Source organism: Pterocles gutturalis, unplaced genomic scaffold (assembly GCF_000699245.1).
Source record: "Pterocles gutturalis isolate BGI_N339 unplaced genomic scaffold, ASM69924v1 scaffold11926, whole genome shotgun sequence".
NCBI lineage: Eukaryota > Metazoa > Chordata > Aves > Pterocliformes > Pteroclidae > Pterocles > Pterocles gutturalis.
The window spans coordinates 940-14,980 of record NW_010100488.1 but is presented as its reverse complement, the minus strand read 5'-3'; the positions used below and the strand labels follow the sequence as shown (position 1 = coordinate 14,980).

General features: G+C 37.7%; 2 protein-coding genes across 2 annotated transcripts; both read right to left on the bottom strand.

Moving 5' to 3' along the window:
* Positions 1 to 202: 202 nt before the first annotated feature.
* Positions 203 to 740, bottom strand: ASCL3 (achaete-scute family bHLH transcription factor 3). The gene is given in 2 exon segments (XM_010080067.1): positions 203 to 512; positions 514 to 740. Coding segments are annotated over 2 exon segments (537 nt in total).
* A 4,973-nt stretch (positions 741 to 5,713) lies between these two features.
* Positions 5,714 to 13,717, bottom strand: TMEM9B (TMEM9 domain family, member B; the record flags this gene model as incomplete). The annotated part of the gene is made up of 4 exons (XM_010080079.1): positions 5,714 to 5,995; positions 9,783 to 9,917; positions 10,780 to 10,888; positions 13,626 to 13,717. Coding segments are annotated over 4 exons (492 nt in total), but the record flags the coding sequence as incomplete, so codon positions are not given.
* Positions 13,718 to 14,041: the final 324 nt, after the last annotated feature.

Sequence of the window (14,041 nt, the reverse complement as noted above, 5' to 3'; positions counted from 1 at the left end):
TTAGAAATGTTTTCTGATTTCCATGAATTAACTAAGGCCATTCAGATGCAATTTCCTCAGTTGTCTTTTTCATATCTAAGCGTAGTTACTATCTGAAAAATTAACACTCTCTTCTGTGGCTGATACTGATGCATGCTATGATGTGCCAGGAATGTGCTAGTAGGTTCCCTGACAAGATACCTTTTGCTTGGTTTGGAATGGTTTAGATCGTCTTCAAAAACTGGTTTTGTTTGTTAATTGCTTTAGGTACTTGGCTTGGCTCCATTACATTTTTTTCTGCCACCACAGAATCACTGTACAGAACAGACTGGAGGTAGCTAATATATTTTATTGCAGCACGGAGTGTCTCTACTTTGCTGAGCCGTTTCTCCAAGTATTCCTTAGGTAGGTGATGTCTCAGTTTAGCATAGCCTTCATTGACACATTTAACCCTCTGCCTTTCCCTCTCATTCCTCTTCCTGATGAAAGCTGGCCCGTAGGAGTACTCACTTCTGTGGTAGTTGGAATAAGGTGCAGGGTTCACTGCAGAAGTTCTCCATGAGGAGATGCTCAGACATGAAAGGAAGGAATGACAGATCTTCAGAGCAAGTGACCTGGTTTGGTGTTTCTGGGTACATGTGAAATGTGACCATTGGGTCAGCACAGAAAGGCCTGGCCAGCTGTGTGCACTGAGTCTCGGTACAGACAGACAGCTTGTCCATAAGGTTATGGCAGCTTTTGCCATCCATCAGGTTTTGCATTTAACCTGGAAATACACAATCACATAATAATTTAAACAACTCATACTGAACAGTAGAAAAAACTCACCTGGACTTACTAACATGTGGCATTGCTGGCACTTGTGACATTTCAGAATAGTGTTGGAAGATCGTTACATAGAGTGGACCATGTCCCATTTGAAAATACAAGAGGGTGCAAGTCAGCAACACTGATTTAAAAAAATTAAAATAGATTTTAAGAAACTAAAGCCACTAAAGCTTCCTAAAAGAAACAGTAGTCTCCTTTCACCTCAGCTTTAGAAATTAAGTTCTATCTTTATGTACCCCACACAGGTATAGCTTGCTTTGACTCATCCAAAACTTACATCTCTGCTGACAATAAACAAAGCAGGTCAACATCTGAGGCATTCTCTTCACCCCCTTCTCCTCCCTGAAAAAAAGTAAATCTACAATTCCAGTAACAGACTCCGTATCCATACCAAAATGCCTTCAAAGACAAATTACTTTTTTTTGCTATTCATTTGATGTCTCATTCACTATACTATCTTAATTAGATGGAAAACTTATGCAGGGGATGGATCTCAATTTTATGTCTGTCAAGCATTAAATCCATTCTACAAAAAAAGTTTTACAAAAAGTTCTCTAAGTTTCTGCTAAACCTGACATTTCCTTGGGTCCTCCAGTGCTCCTTCTGCACTCAACTGCATATGAAACACAGATATTAAATACTAAATACAATCCTACTGACGGAGGATTATGAAATAATAAATTTATTCAAGGTAAACTGCATGTCCTGATAATGTTGTTCTAGTTACAAACTATTTTAGTAAGAAGGGACTGCACATAGTGGTTGGAGCACTGTTAGAAACCTGTAACTCAGACTGGCCTACTAAACCCACACACCCTCTCTTCAGAGCAGTGTTACAACAGGCATAACTACTCAGATCACCCTTATAAAGTTATTAGAAAAATAATCTTGCAGTGTTTTATAGGAAGCTACATTATAGTGCCTTCCCAATATCATTATTCAAACACCTAAACAGCAGCGTAACTGTAGTGATTGTTACCTAATAGCTACTTAAAAATTAATTTTAAATAACTAGTTAATTTTTAAAGAATTACTGTGAACCATCCTGATTGCAAGCAATACTTGCTTACACAGAATCTATCCAAAAATGCTCTTACCATCCACTTCCACATCTAGATGTTGCTGTCTAAAACACTCAGGTTATACTACACTCTCTAAAACAGAAAACACACCTGAACATTAAACTAGGTTACTAGAAATATCTAGATTCCAGACTCAAAAAAACCTTGCAAAGCTTCAAAAGTTCAGACCACGGTTCCATAACATAAATGAGATCAATAGGATCCTCTTTATCCTTCACAAGGATATGGGTATATTTTAACATTTTCTAACCACTTCATACCTGCCCTGTGTAATACAAAGAGAATTTTTACTCAGTATGGACCTATCCTCACAACACATTCTATCAAAATGTCTCTGTATTCGGTGTCATCTCTTTTTCTAATGCACATAAATCTCACAACAGAAATCCTACAAGGTAAGAATTCACTTATAGCACGCTGTTAGAAAAGAGACAAAGTCACACGCATCTTAAACAGGTACATCTGTAGGTTGGCTGAAAGCATGAACTCACCCATTTTACATTAATATACATGCAGAAAATCAGAGGTGAATATATACACTTATTATAAATGGAAAATAGCAGTCATCTTTTCCTTTTCCACTTGCACAGGTTGGGTTATCATCTGAAAACTTCCTACTAACAACTTAAAACATTTATGAGGAAAAATGTCTGTTATACAGCAAAAAGAACTTTATAGCAAAACATCACTGTAGAGCAAGAAACCAAAACCAGCCCAACCCCTCAAGAAGATACTTGCAGTATTTGCTGCTTAGCACCAACACTTCTGCTGCATAACAGCATTATATGAAACAGTTACCTGCTGCCTTACTACTTGCACGAAGTGCAAAATACAAGTGTTAGGATCATTTTCTTTTCAGACTTGAGACTCACCAATGTTGAGATGAAAGTAAAATCCAAGGAAACAAGATGTGCTATTTTAAGACAGATGAACAATACCTGAAAATATCTGAATGATATTAAAAAAAAGAAGTTAGTGTTCTATTTTTCTTACATCTTAATTAATAAGATATCATATTAAACACAATTCATTAAAAAGCTACAAAGCACTGTTAGTAGATAGCTGGTGGAAGTGATTTAGAAAAACACTGAAATTCAGTGAAGATCTGTTGCTCGATACAGCAATATGCAAGCCTCTTACCTGAGTTATGTAGCTTGTTCCACTGAGTCAATGACTGCTGCAATTTATAGTCAATTGACAACATGCAAAGTAGCTGACAGTTAGATCTGCTCATTTCTGGTTTGGCTTTTCCACCCACACCACATCTATGATGGCAACAAAACTTGGCATTAAGGGCCAGAAATTTTAAAACTGTACAGAACACAACCAGATTACCTGAAAAAGTAATCGGGAAGGTACCTTGTTTACTTCCTGTGTGTATGCTGTTGCAGTTCACTAAAGCAGTATTTTAATTTACTGGCATTTTGTACGTTAATATCTAAATATTAGAATCAGCTAGAATTTAGTTAAATATTTACCATAAATCCATAAGCAAACTAATTTTCATAGCTTCCACTTTCAACACCAAAAGTCAGCACTTATTTAGAAGAACCTTGTGACGGATTTGTCTCCAGATTGAGAGGACACTCATTAGTCAGTTTAATACCCTCAATTTCAGTCTTCATTATACCTGTAATTTTAGGAAATCCCCTTAACATCAAGAAATGTAACACCATATAAAGGGTCTCTAATAAAGCATTTATGGAGGCAGACAAGATTTTAAAACAGTGAGCAGTCAGTATCAAGACAAACATTTTGAAGTTTTCCTTAAATTTAGAAACACAATATGGAGCACTCTGTATAATCACATACATGTAGGTATATAGATGGTACATATATCAGTATATGGCTGTCCGATTGTACAGGTACAAGGCAACAGGACACCTAACTTCAAAACTCCTACTTTTACAGGATTACCTTGACACTTCAGACAATCTCACTATTTGGCCCTTCTATCGATCAAAGTAAAACCACACAGAAAATCCAACACCAAACCAGTTTAGGTTAAAACTTTCAGAAGACATTGTAAGATTAGAAACACTTGATCTACTACCAAGAGAGCTACATACACCCTGTCTTGTCTTCTTGGGACATTTTGCTGCCCTTGTGTGGGGCCACAACCATAATGTATTCTGCATCTTCCTTCCCACACCAGCTTCACGCCTCATAAGAAAGGCAGCCAAGAGGTAGAGCATCTACTGGAGCTGGCAGACAGGCACGTATTCAAAGAGGTCACTGTTTTCCTTCAGGGGAGCCCAGGTACATCACTGTCATAACTGCTTACTGACTCACCAGGGTATGATGTTGAACACAGCAACTGAACCTGAGTGTCCTCTCAATCCACCTTATGTTCTTTGTTGTTTTTCTTGTTGTTTTTGTGGTGGGTTTTTTTGGTTTTTTTGGGGTTTTTTTGTTTTTTTGTTTTTTGTTTTTTTTTAATTTAAAGAAAGAATCCTGTGCCTCCACAAATTAGCCACTCATTACAATTCCCTCCAGATTAACTCAGTTTTTGGAAGACTACAGGATGGACAAGACAATGAATCTCAGTATTTGCAAAAGACTGCAGTCAAGTGCAGATGTTATTATAAGGCAACTATGTTCCCACCCCTGCAGAGGCAGAGCTCTGTGTACAGGCACAGTTTATATCCCAGGCTACTCTGTCCCCAAGGCTGTGGACTAAGCAAGCCAAAACTGCACCCGGCAACATGTAGTACTGTTCCATGCACCGCTTCCCTCTACACTGGAACTGAAAATGGTGTAAGAGAATAATATAACTACATATGCATAGCTAAATTTAAGTCAGGGATTAAAAACTTTTTTCAATTAGAAATTTGGTGAGCCTTTCCTTTATCTAAGCACTGAACAAGTGCATATTTCTGCTCTGAAGCATTCGCAGAGAAGTGCTTTTATAGACAAAATTTACATGCAGGGTAATGAGGGAGAAAAATGATGACATAGAAATAATGCACATTTGTTTTTCAAAAATCAGTTTTATCTTTAATTGTTACATTCCAAAGGGGATATATGAAAGTTAGTCATCTAGCAACTGTGTACCTCTTAAGAGAGACAAATACAGAATCACAGATAAAAAAATACACCTAACTCCCAGGATGACAGGTGCTAGAGAAAAGTATGTGCCTTACACCATAAATCCAGACAAATACAGAAAGATTTTTATAATAAATATTTCATCCTGAAGACTTTACTCATTAAAAGAAAGGGAGAAGATTTTTTAAGAGATATCATACACAAAATATATTAAGCTATTAAAGCAAAATAGAACAAAACGCCAGCAGTGTTTTGATATGCACTGGAGTTTATCTACATCACAGTACTATAAGTATGCAGCTCAAAGAGCCAGTGTCCATTTAAGTTCTGCCTTAATCTCCAAACATCATTTGACATACAAGCGTCTTTAAAGTACAAGTGCAAGAAACCAAACGATGCCTACAGTCAATCAGGATTTCATTCTCTGATATGAAAACTACGCTGCAAGATTTAGATTTCCAGTACCTAGCATTAGTCAGCAGAAAATCCAAGTATATTTACAAAAGGTCTATACATAAAGTGATTAGTGAGCTGTAAGTAATTACTATTTTCCCAGGTACTTTTTAACCACATAAATAGTAAGAGAAATATAGTTAAAAACCACCATAAAGTCTCAACTGTAAATATGGTACCACAGTGGCAACCCAAGATATCTTAGAGTTTGTTTTCTTTTCAGTTTTGTTATCAAAAGCCATTTGAAAATGTAAAATTTGGTTAACTGATCTTTTTAAATTGCCTCCACTCCAGTGCACTCCTTCAAAGTTCAAATACTTTTTTTTTTTTTTTAATCGATAACAAACCATTCAAGAAAACCCTTCTGAACTGGCAGGATCAGGAAGACACGAGTCAGCTCTTTCAATCAATCCTCTTTACTTCCCCGGAGTTATTTCACTGAGACACAATTAACTCAGCACCACATGACGGTCAAAGACAGATTTGCGTTGCTCCTGGACCTGTAACTTCCAGCGCTGCTGGGCATACTCCACTTTGTTCAATACATTGGCACGGCTCCGAGAACGAGCCAGCACATCATGTGCATTTGCAAAAGGCTGGTGATCCTGCAATGGCAAAAAACACTAATTAGATCTCAACAACTCCACTGAGCAATTACATTAGTCTTTTTTGTTGTTATATTCCAAAGGATGTGGGGTGGGGTTTTTGTTTTGTTTGTTTGTTTTTGTGGTTTTTTTGTTAAGGTAAATAAGTTGTTTACAGAAGCTGGTCAGTAATAATGACCAAGCAAATTTCTGAATAGTTAGAACTGTATTCTGTTCCTCATTCTGAGTAATTTCCACAGGTTTCCCAAACAGACCAGATTTCATTGCACTTTCAAACAATTATTTGCTGTCCAGAGACATCATGGTGAGCTGCAAGATCAGAACCACAGTCTTGCATCCATCACCAGCTGAGGAGACAGAAGCCTACAACAGATCCAGGTGCTGGGAGCCTCTTGTTATTGTCGTGAACGCACTTCACTTTAAGAGTCAGTTCTCTGCCAGCTCTTGGCCATTTACCATCAGGCAGTTCAGGATGTTCACAACAGCTTCTATATAAAACCAACACACTCTGATGTTTACCAAACTAAACCTATTGTACTGAGCTGTCCAAAAGCAAAGTGTCAATACAGCTGTTTAAGTGACAGAGCTCAACAATAACCAAGTGCTTGTTTAATATTTACTCTGTTTTCTAACAGTACCCGCAAAGCTTTATTTTCTCCTAGTAAATATAACCAAGTTACAAACAGTAAGAGTTGGAAATGACCTTCTCATTTGGCTATTAAACTGTCAAAGTCACATTGCTAAAGCTACATCAGAAAGCATCATATATACAATGCATAATGAAAAATAATGTAATTATGTCCTATATTAAATAACGGTCTTTTCTGTATGTCTACAATTCATATTCCTTTTTTTTTCCTCAGAACACCTTTGAAGACAGTTACATTAATGGATACTTTGTGACATGACTGTGTAAAGTAGCTCAACAACTGTTAGTACTACAGAGATGATCACTAATGATACCTATTGAAGTGATGCCTACAAGCCCCAAAGCCACACATGAGCCTCACTGGGCTAAGAAATATGCTAACAGAGAACAAGAGACAATCCCTGACCCAAAGAGCTATAATCTCACCATAAAAAATTATGCAGCTGGATATGCCTAGAATGGGAAACTTACAGGTGACAAATCACTTCACTCACAGGGAAAAAAATCACAACTGGAACACGTTTCTACCATAAAATACATGCTGGAAGGGAGAACATAGGACAAGCTAGATGGTACTAGCTTTCCTGATAAACAACAATCTCAGTTCAAAGGCTAGCTACTGCCAATTTCTATGTAAACAACAAGGGGAAAAAATAATTTGAGAGGAAAGAGGTCTATGGAAGTGGCTTATGTTCATCAGTTGTCACTGCCATCAATGGGAAATGAGAAAGAACAAACACACTGGCTTGAAATTCAGCAACAAAATCAATGCGCATGGTATTTCCAAAGTGCAAGAAGGATCAATACCTCAAGAACTTGCAAGAGGGAAGGCAAGGATGGGGACAAGCCATGAAGGACCTTAAATGATTTCACGTTCACTGTCACAGAACAAGGATAATTGGGAAAGGAGCAACATGAACTAACCGAGGACCTGAAGAGCTTTTGCTCCATGCACTACTGCAGATATAAGCACTCGTGACCCCACAAGAACAGGTAAGGGTCACAGTAACAGCTACAGCAAAACACGAAATTGGTTAAGATGGATCCAGAATTTAAGGTAAATTAATTCCTTAGTTAACCTGAGCTCTGCCATGGGACCCATTTCACTTCTTCCACTTACAATCCAAAGATTCTAACCCAGATTTGGGGGTATTAATAGAATTTATAAATGTATAAAATAATTTGTCTGAGGTATAGAACACAGGACAAGTTCATTTAATTCAAGTAGGAAACTGCCCAATTTACTATAAGAACATAGAGAGAAAAAGCGTCATTCAAATTCCTCCTTTCCAAAAAAAAACCCCAAACCAACTCAAATATCCTCCTATAAGGACTGGGAAAATCTTAAGATGCTAATACACAGACATGTGGAATATGTCACCATGTAATACACAAGGAAGTACAGAAACAGTGAGACGAATTCCAAACAATGTTACCTCAAACTTGGGTAACAATCAGATATTTCTGTTGTCAAGTCAAGGTAAATATAGAAGGCACAGCTGATAAAAGCTATTATCTAGGAAAATGCTTGATTTGGAATACTTAACATCCCCCCTACAGAACAGAAACACCTTTTTAAGTGAAGATGGCTGATGTGGCCACTGTTGATGAAAAAATACTACAACTAAAGAATACACTTTTCCTCAGTTTACAAGCAATGACAGTTGTCACACCCAAAACAACCTGAAGAAACCGAGTGCAACTCCTATTAAAATCTGCAGATACAGACCATAACAGAGCACTGGGTTTGACACCTTCAGAATTGCAAAGCCACCAGAGCAACAGGCAGACAGAACTACAGGGCTTTTAAACAGATTTTTAAAAGTGTGCCATCATAATTTTTTTCCACCAAGAAAAACTTATCTCCTTCTGTTAACTTTCTATTTATTTGAAGGAACGCTGAAAATACTCTTAACAATTCTATTGAAAGACATTAATAAACGTTGTAAATATTTTTAACTAGCTCCCATTTACTTCAACAGTAATAAAGCAATCATGTTTGCCGAAAGGCTTAGGTTAAACAGGCAGCAATCCTCCTGTTTCAGACTCTGGGTTTGGTTTCAAAAATTCTTTCTAAGGTTATGCTGCACCTGCAGTGTACGTTATCAGTAAAAGCAGTGCTGCTTGACGGCTTGATATAGAAAGTACATAGATGCTGAGACTTCAGAATTGTTTTATCACTTTGTGTGGTTCAACACTGACACATGACCACCAATCCAGCTGCTACTTTAGAAAACTCTCCTGACATTCCTTTGTGGCAACACTTCTCCCAGGTATGCAGATTCGTCAGGTTCAGACGCACGCAGATACAGAGCCATCGTCCATATTTTTATACTATTCTAAGTCCCCCTTCAATACACAGATGACCTACTCCCACGAACCAATACTTCTCCACTCTGATCAGGTAATCAAGTGTCTCACTCTTTTCAATACAATGTTTCATAAGGTCTTACATTCCCTTTCTGTAACGGTATTGAAGACAATTTTGTTCCATTTTTATTAGAAGTCAAAAACACTGTGTTGAGATTGGCAAGGCCAGTAATGACAGGAAACTGAGTCACTAATGGACTACTCCCATTTTACGCCCAAAAAAGTCTTTTCAGAATGTGATAGCATATTTCAACAGATCAGGTCTCTAACTGTAATGCTAAGAAATTATTTCAGCACCAATTATTTTATTTCATTATAATGATTTCTTCTTGAATTTTTAGTGTCAACAAATTCAAATTGAAGCAATAGAAGATGCAACCCCTCTACTTTTTGTAGAGAGAAATATAAGCAGTAAGCAATCTGCATAAATGTGATCACTAGCAAGACTGTATGGATCATTAACACTTAAGAGGTTGTACGCCTTCTATATGCTTACCTCCATTCCTACTCTGTCTCTTCTCTGAGAAAATAATGGGTGTCTAGAGCTGGGATAACTGAGCAGTCCTGATCTTACTACTTTCTAGCCCAGTGAAAAATGAAAGGGGGGCTTCACAGAAGTCATCACACAGCTTTCTTTCCCTCTCCCTTCAGGAGAAGCATTTACACTGCCTGGCAAAAAAAAAGCCACTGATCCTAAATAGTCATTTAACAAGTAACCATCCCAATCTTTATGTTAACCCAAGTACACAAGCACTCTGGTGAACTCACCCCAATGTCTTCATCACTTTGTATGAGCTGTGAATGTCCAAAGAGGCGTCTCTTCAGTATAGGTTCAACCAGTGTAAGGTACACCATGTACAGAAGAAGCAGGCCCAAAATAGACAGGTATATGATGATTGTAACCTACACAATGCAAGCACAGTTTATGCCAGAATTATGACAATACCCCTACAATCTCTCAGGAGGCAGCAAGGACCAAAAGAAGAGTACATGTTAGCTTGAAACAGTTTTTCTTATTGAGGCCTTGCTAAAAATCTCATGCTATCCCTCTTAAAATAACTTGGTGTCATAAATCTCACCTCAACCAAGACAACTGTTCAGTTTGGCCATTAAACTGGGGTGGCAAATATGGGGGTTCCTACATGGTCTCCATTCTCTAGCATAGATCTGCATCCAAACAGTCACTAAGAAAAATGGGAAGGCAAAAAGAAATATCGAACTTCTAAAAGACCAAAAAAAGAAGTTTGAGTCGCAAAAGAAGAAAATATGCACTTTACAACCTATTCACCCCAGCCTAGTGCTCAATGGCTCCAACAGGGCAGGAATGTGAAGAATATGGAAACCATCTGTGAGAGCAAACATGGACAATTTTTCTCTTTTTAGCTTGCCAATGTAAAAGGAAATTTATAGTAAACAAATAAGACAGATGAACAATGAGAGGCCCTTTAAAATAATAAAAAAACCATAAAGTCCAAAGCTTAACAAAATGCCCTAGAATGCTCAGAGTTTCAGCAAGGTGTAAAGCTCGATCTCAGAAGTGGAAATCTTCAGTAAAGGATCTCGAGCCCCCTCCTTCAGCTATAGCTTGATGTTACTAGTATTGTTACTAGTCAAGATAAATTGTGAGCAACTATCATACAAAAAAGTTAAATTTTAGGCTGCTTTAGAAAAATTTTCCCTTTAAAAAGGATATTTCTCTAAAAGACAACATATGTACTAATCAGTTGAAGTATTGAATATATGCCAATACAATTATATCGTTTACCTGAATAGTGATAGAGCTTCTCTCTTCATATTTGCATTCACAACGTAAACAGTATGCTTCTACATCTGGTCCAGCGACAGGCATAGGCTCAACCACATGAAGACAATCACTGGAAAGACAGAAACTGCTCAGTCAGTTTAGAGCTGGTTTTAGCTTACCTGCAGACCCCAGCTGCATGAGCTGAGAAGCTACCTTTGCTTAAGTTCAGCTGTTCTAAATTATAGGTATCCAAGATTTAAAAAAAAAAACAAACCAAAACACTCCTCCACAATCATTTTACTTAAACAAGAAATTCAGCTATTGACAAGCTGCTAAACAAGCTTTAAGACCTTTCTAACTCAATACAATTATTTCATTTTTCAGTGAAAGTATTAAAGCGGTTAGCATAGCAAGTTCAAGGATCTGAATCCCAGCATGAATGCATCATTTGACACTGACATCAAGGATGAAAGTAAATTTCAGCTATATGCTTCCTTCATCATACTCAAAAGAGCCTTATTCTATCCTTCTACTGTCTGAAGTGAGATTAAACTCTCTTTGCTGTTCATGAACAGAGGTTCTTTTTTCTTGCCATCACAAGTTACAGACATTAAAGGAAAAAAAAAACTAGTCAGATGAGTTGTTTCTCTAAGCAACAAGATAGTGAATAAATAATTCAGTTTTCATCACCGGACCCAGATGTGAAAGGATAATTTGACTTAGAAGATTATAAGTCAGTCCCATGCCAAAAAGTGGGGTTGAAAATCTTACAGGCACTCTGTACTACAGCACTAAAATCCAGCTGCCACGAGACAACCACTTCCACCAATAACTTATGTAATTTCGGTCTTTTTGCTGACTCAGGCTGGTTGTTGAAAGTTCACACACCAGGATCCTTGCAGAGCACTGACAGAACAAAAATCACGTTTCACCTTTATCCTGGTTAACTCAGTGTTCACACAGTCAGAAGCAGATAATGAAACAGAATGCCTGAAGTGACAGGAGCAGACTAGGATTCAGCACTCTACTGGGCTGCAAACACACAGCCACACACCAAATGTTCTACTTCTGCTTTCTTTGTATTTCTTCTTAATTAAAACCATCCAGTGTCAAGTCATATCCTCTGGAGGAGAAAGGAAGTCTTCTTTTTCTCATTTACTTAAAAGCAGAATTACATACTCTTCTGTGGAGGAACATAGCATTCAAGCAACATTAAAAAATCCATATAAATTACAATCTACACAACTTCTGTTCACATGATTGAAAGCTTGCCACCAGTATGCTGCACAAGTACAGTAGAAAGCTTTATGTAGCTTAAGCACAGTAGTAAGTCTGTTACTGTGAATATATCCAATCTTAACATTGACATTTTTTTTTCTCCAGCTCAGTGTTCCAGGTTGCTAGGAAGTGTAAAATCTATCGAAACCTTAGAATTTTGATGATGTGTTTCCCTGGACTGTGATTCCATGGCAATTTTAGAGGAAAATGTAGAATAGGCTGATCTTTTTCTAAATGATTTTCACACTCAAGTGCCTCTACTCCACCTTCTCCCTCGCGCCCACAGTAACAGCACCAAGGCAGCATTTCTTCCAAGGCAAGCCAGGCTGGTCAGAAGGGCAGCTTCTGCACAGACAGACTGCCAGCTCATTCAGCTTGTAGATGGGGTGTCCTCCTTCCCTCCACTTCCATGAGTCCCACTGCAGTCAGCCTCTGCACACCAGTACTTTCAAAGTACAAGATACAAACACCAACACTTTCCAAGCCAGTTGTTTAACCCCATAGGTGCACCACTACACTCGCCTAGCGCATTGTCCATCAGGACAGGATTGCCTGCAACAGTCTCAAACCCGAGCCCAGAAGGGTGAAAGCTTTTATTGGTGTCAAAGCACCCCAGCCCATATCGATGTTAGCATAACGCACTGTTCACCAGTCTGAAGCCAAAGAACAGACCGCTCCAAGTGAAAGAACTGAAGCATCTAAATAAGAGTATCATGACACACATTACAGGTTCAACATTAAAAATTAAATTTCCATTTTATGTCTGGACAAGCCAGCAGTAAGTGGCCATTACACTGTACATCCTTCATAAAGACACTAAAAATTGATGTGACTCTTGTCTCACAAGTAATTGATCTAAACACCTAAAGCATGCTGCGCATCAGCCAGTTCTATTCAATAACAAGCCACTTGCACTGATGCAGAAGCCAAAGTAAGGCACTAAATTAGTCTATTTTGTTGGACATAAACTAGCAATCAAGCCTTTTAGAAGCAGCAATAAGACATCTCAAACAGAAGATCAAAGCCATAAAATGTTCCCAGATGGTCACTTTGGAAAGGATCTCATAAAGTGGATTTAAGATAGGAAAATAGATTTTTGAGATTCTGTATTCATCATTATTTGTCACCATAAAATTAGTCAAGCCTTCAAAGATAATTTTTCCTTCAATCCTAAATACTGATTTAAAGGGAAATGGGGTCTTGTCTGCTAGTAAGGCACACGCTAAGCAGTATGTACTGAAAAAAAAATCCATTTTCATTTGCAGAGCATTAAAGAACAATAAAACCAGTAACACTGCTATTCTGAAATGTCTGCTGCAGTTGGAATTCTCCCAGTATGTTTCATTCCTGCAACTTAATTTGTCACAGTAAGACTAATGTTGTCAAACCAATCATGTGGGACAAAAATAGTAATTTCGATTAGACAGTACGTTTTATGTTCATTAGTTTAGACTGAAGTTTACAGTGTTGTTTCTCGCAGTTCTCCTGTAAGCAATTTGAAAAGTCAAGGCACAGCTCTACACAAATCTGTATCACTGATTTTAACCAGTAAGACTCACTTTAATTTTTTATGCCACACACACACTCACCAGTCTTTCTGTGAAACATTTTTGTTGTAAATATGGCCTGGACGGTCTTTATAAGGAGGGCAGATGCATTTACATCGGACATCCTGAGAATTCTGTAAAGTAAACAACATGCTTTGAATAAATTATCATCAGTAACCACAGTTGGATACAGAAAGCACTCTTCATGTACTACATTAAATATTTAACACAAAACACTTCCAAGTACCTTTGAAGAGTCTTACTCAGGATTTCCTTCAAGTTTAAGAACAACCACTCCAAATCAGTAAGCAAGCAGAGCAATTTGTCAAGGAGCACTATAATTTTAGATACCAAACGCATTCTTCAGAAGAAAAATCTGGCGTTTAAGCTAACTTTTCTTTTTAAGAAATAACACACATTCAGAAGTTACTGATGTTGGTATATTCAACTATTCAATT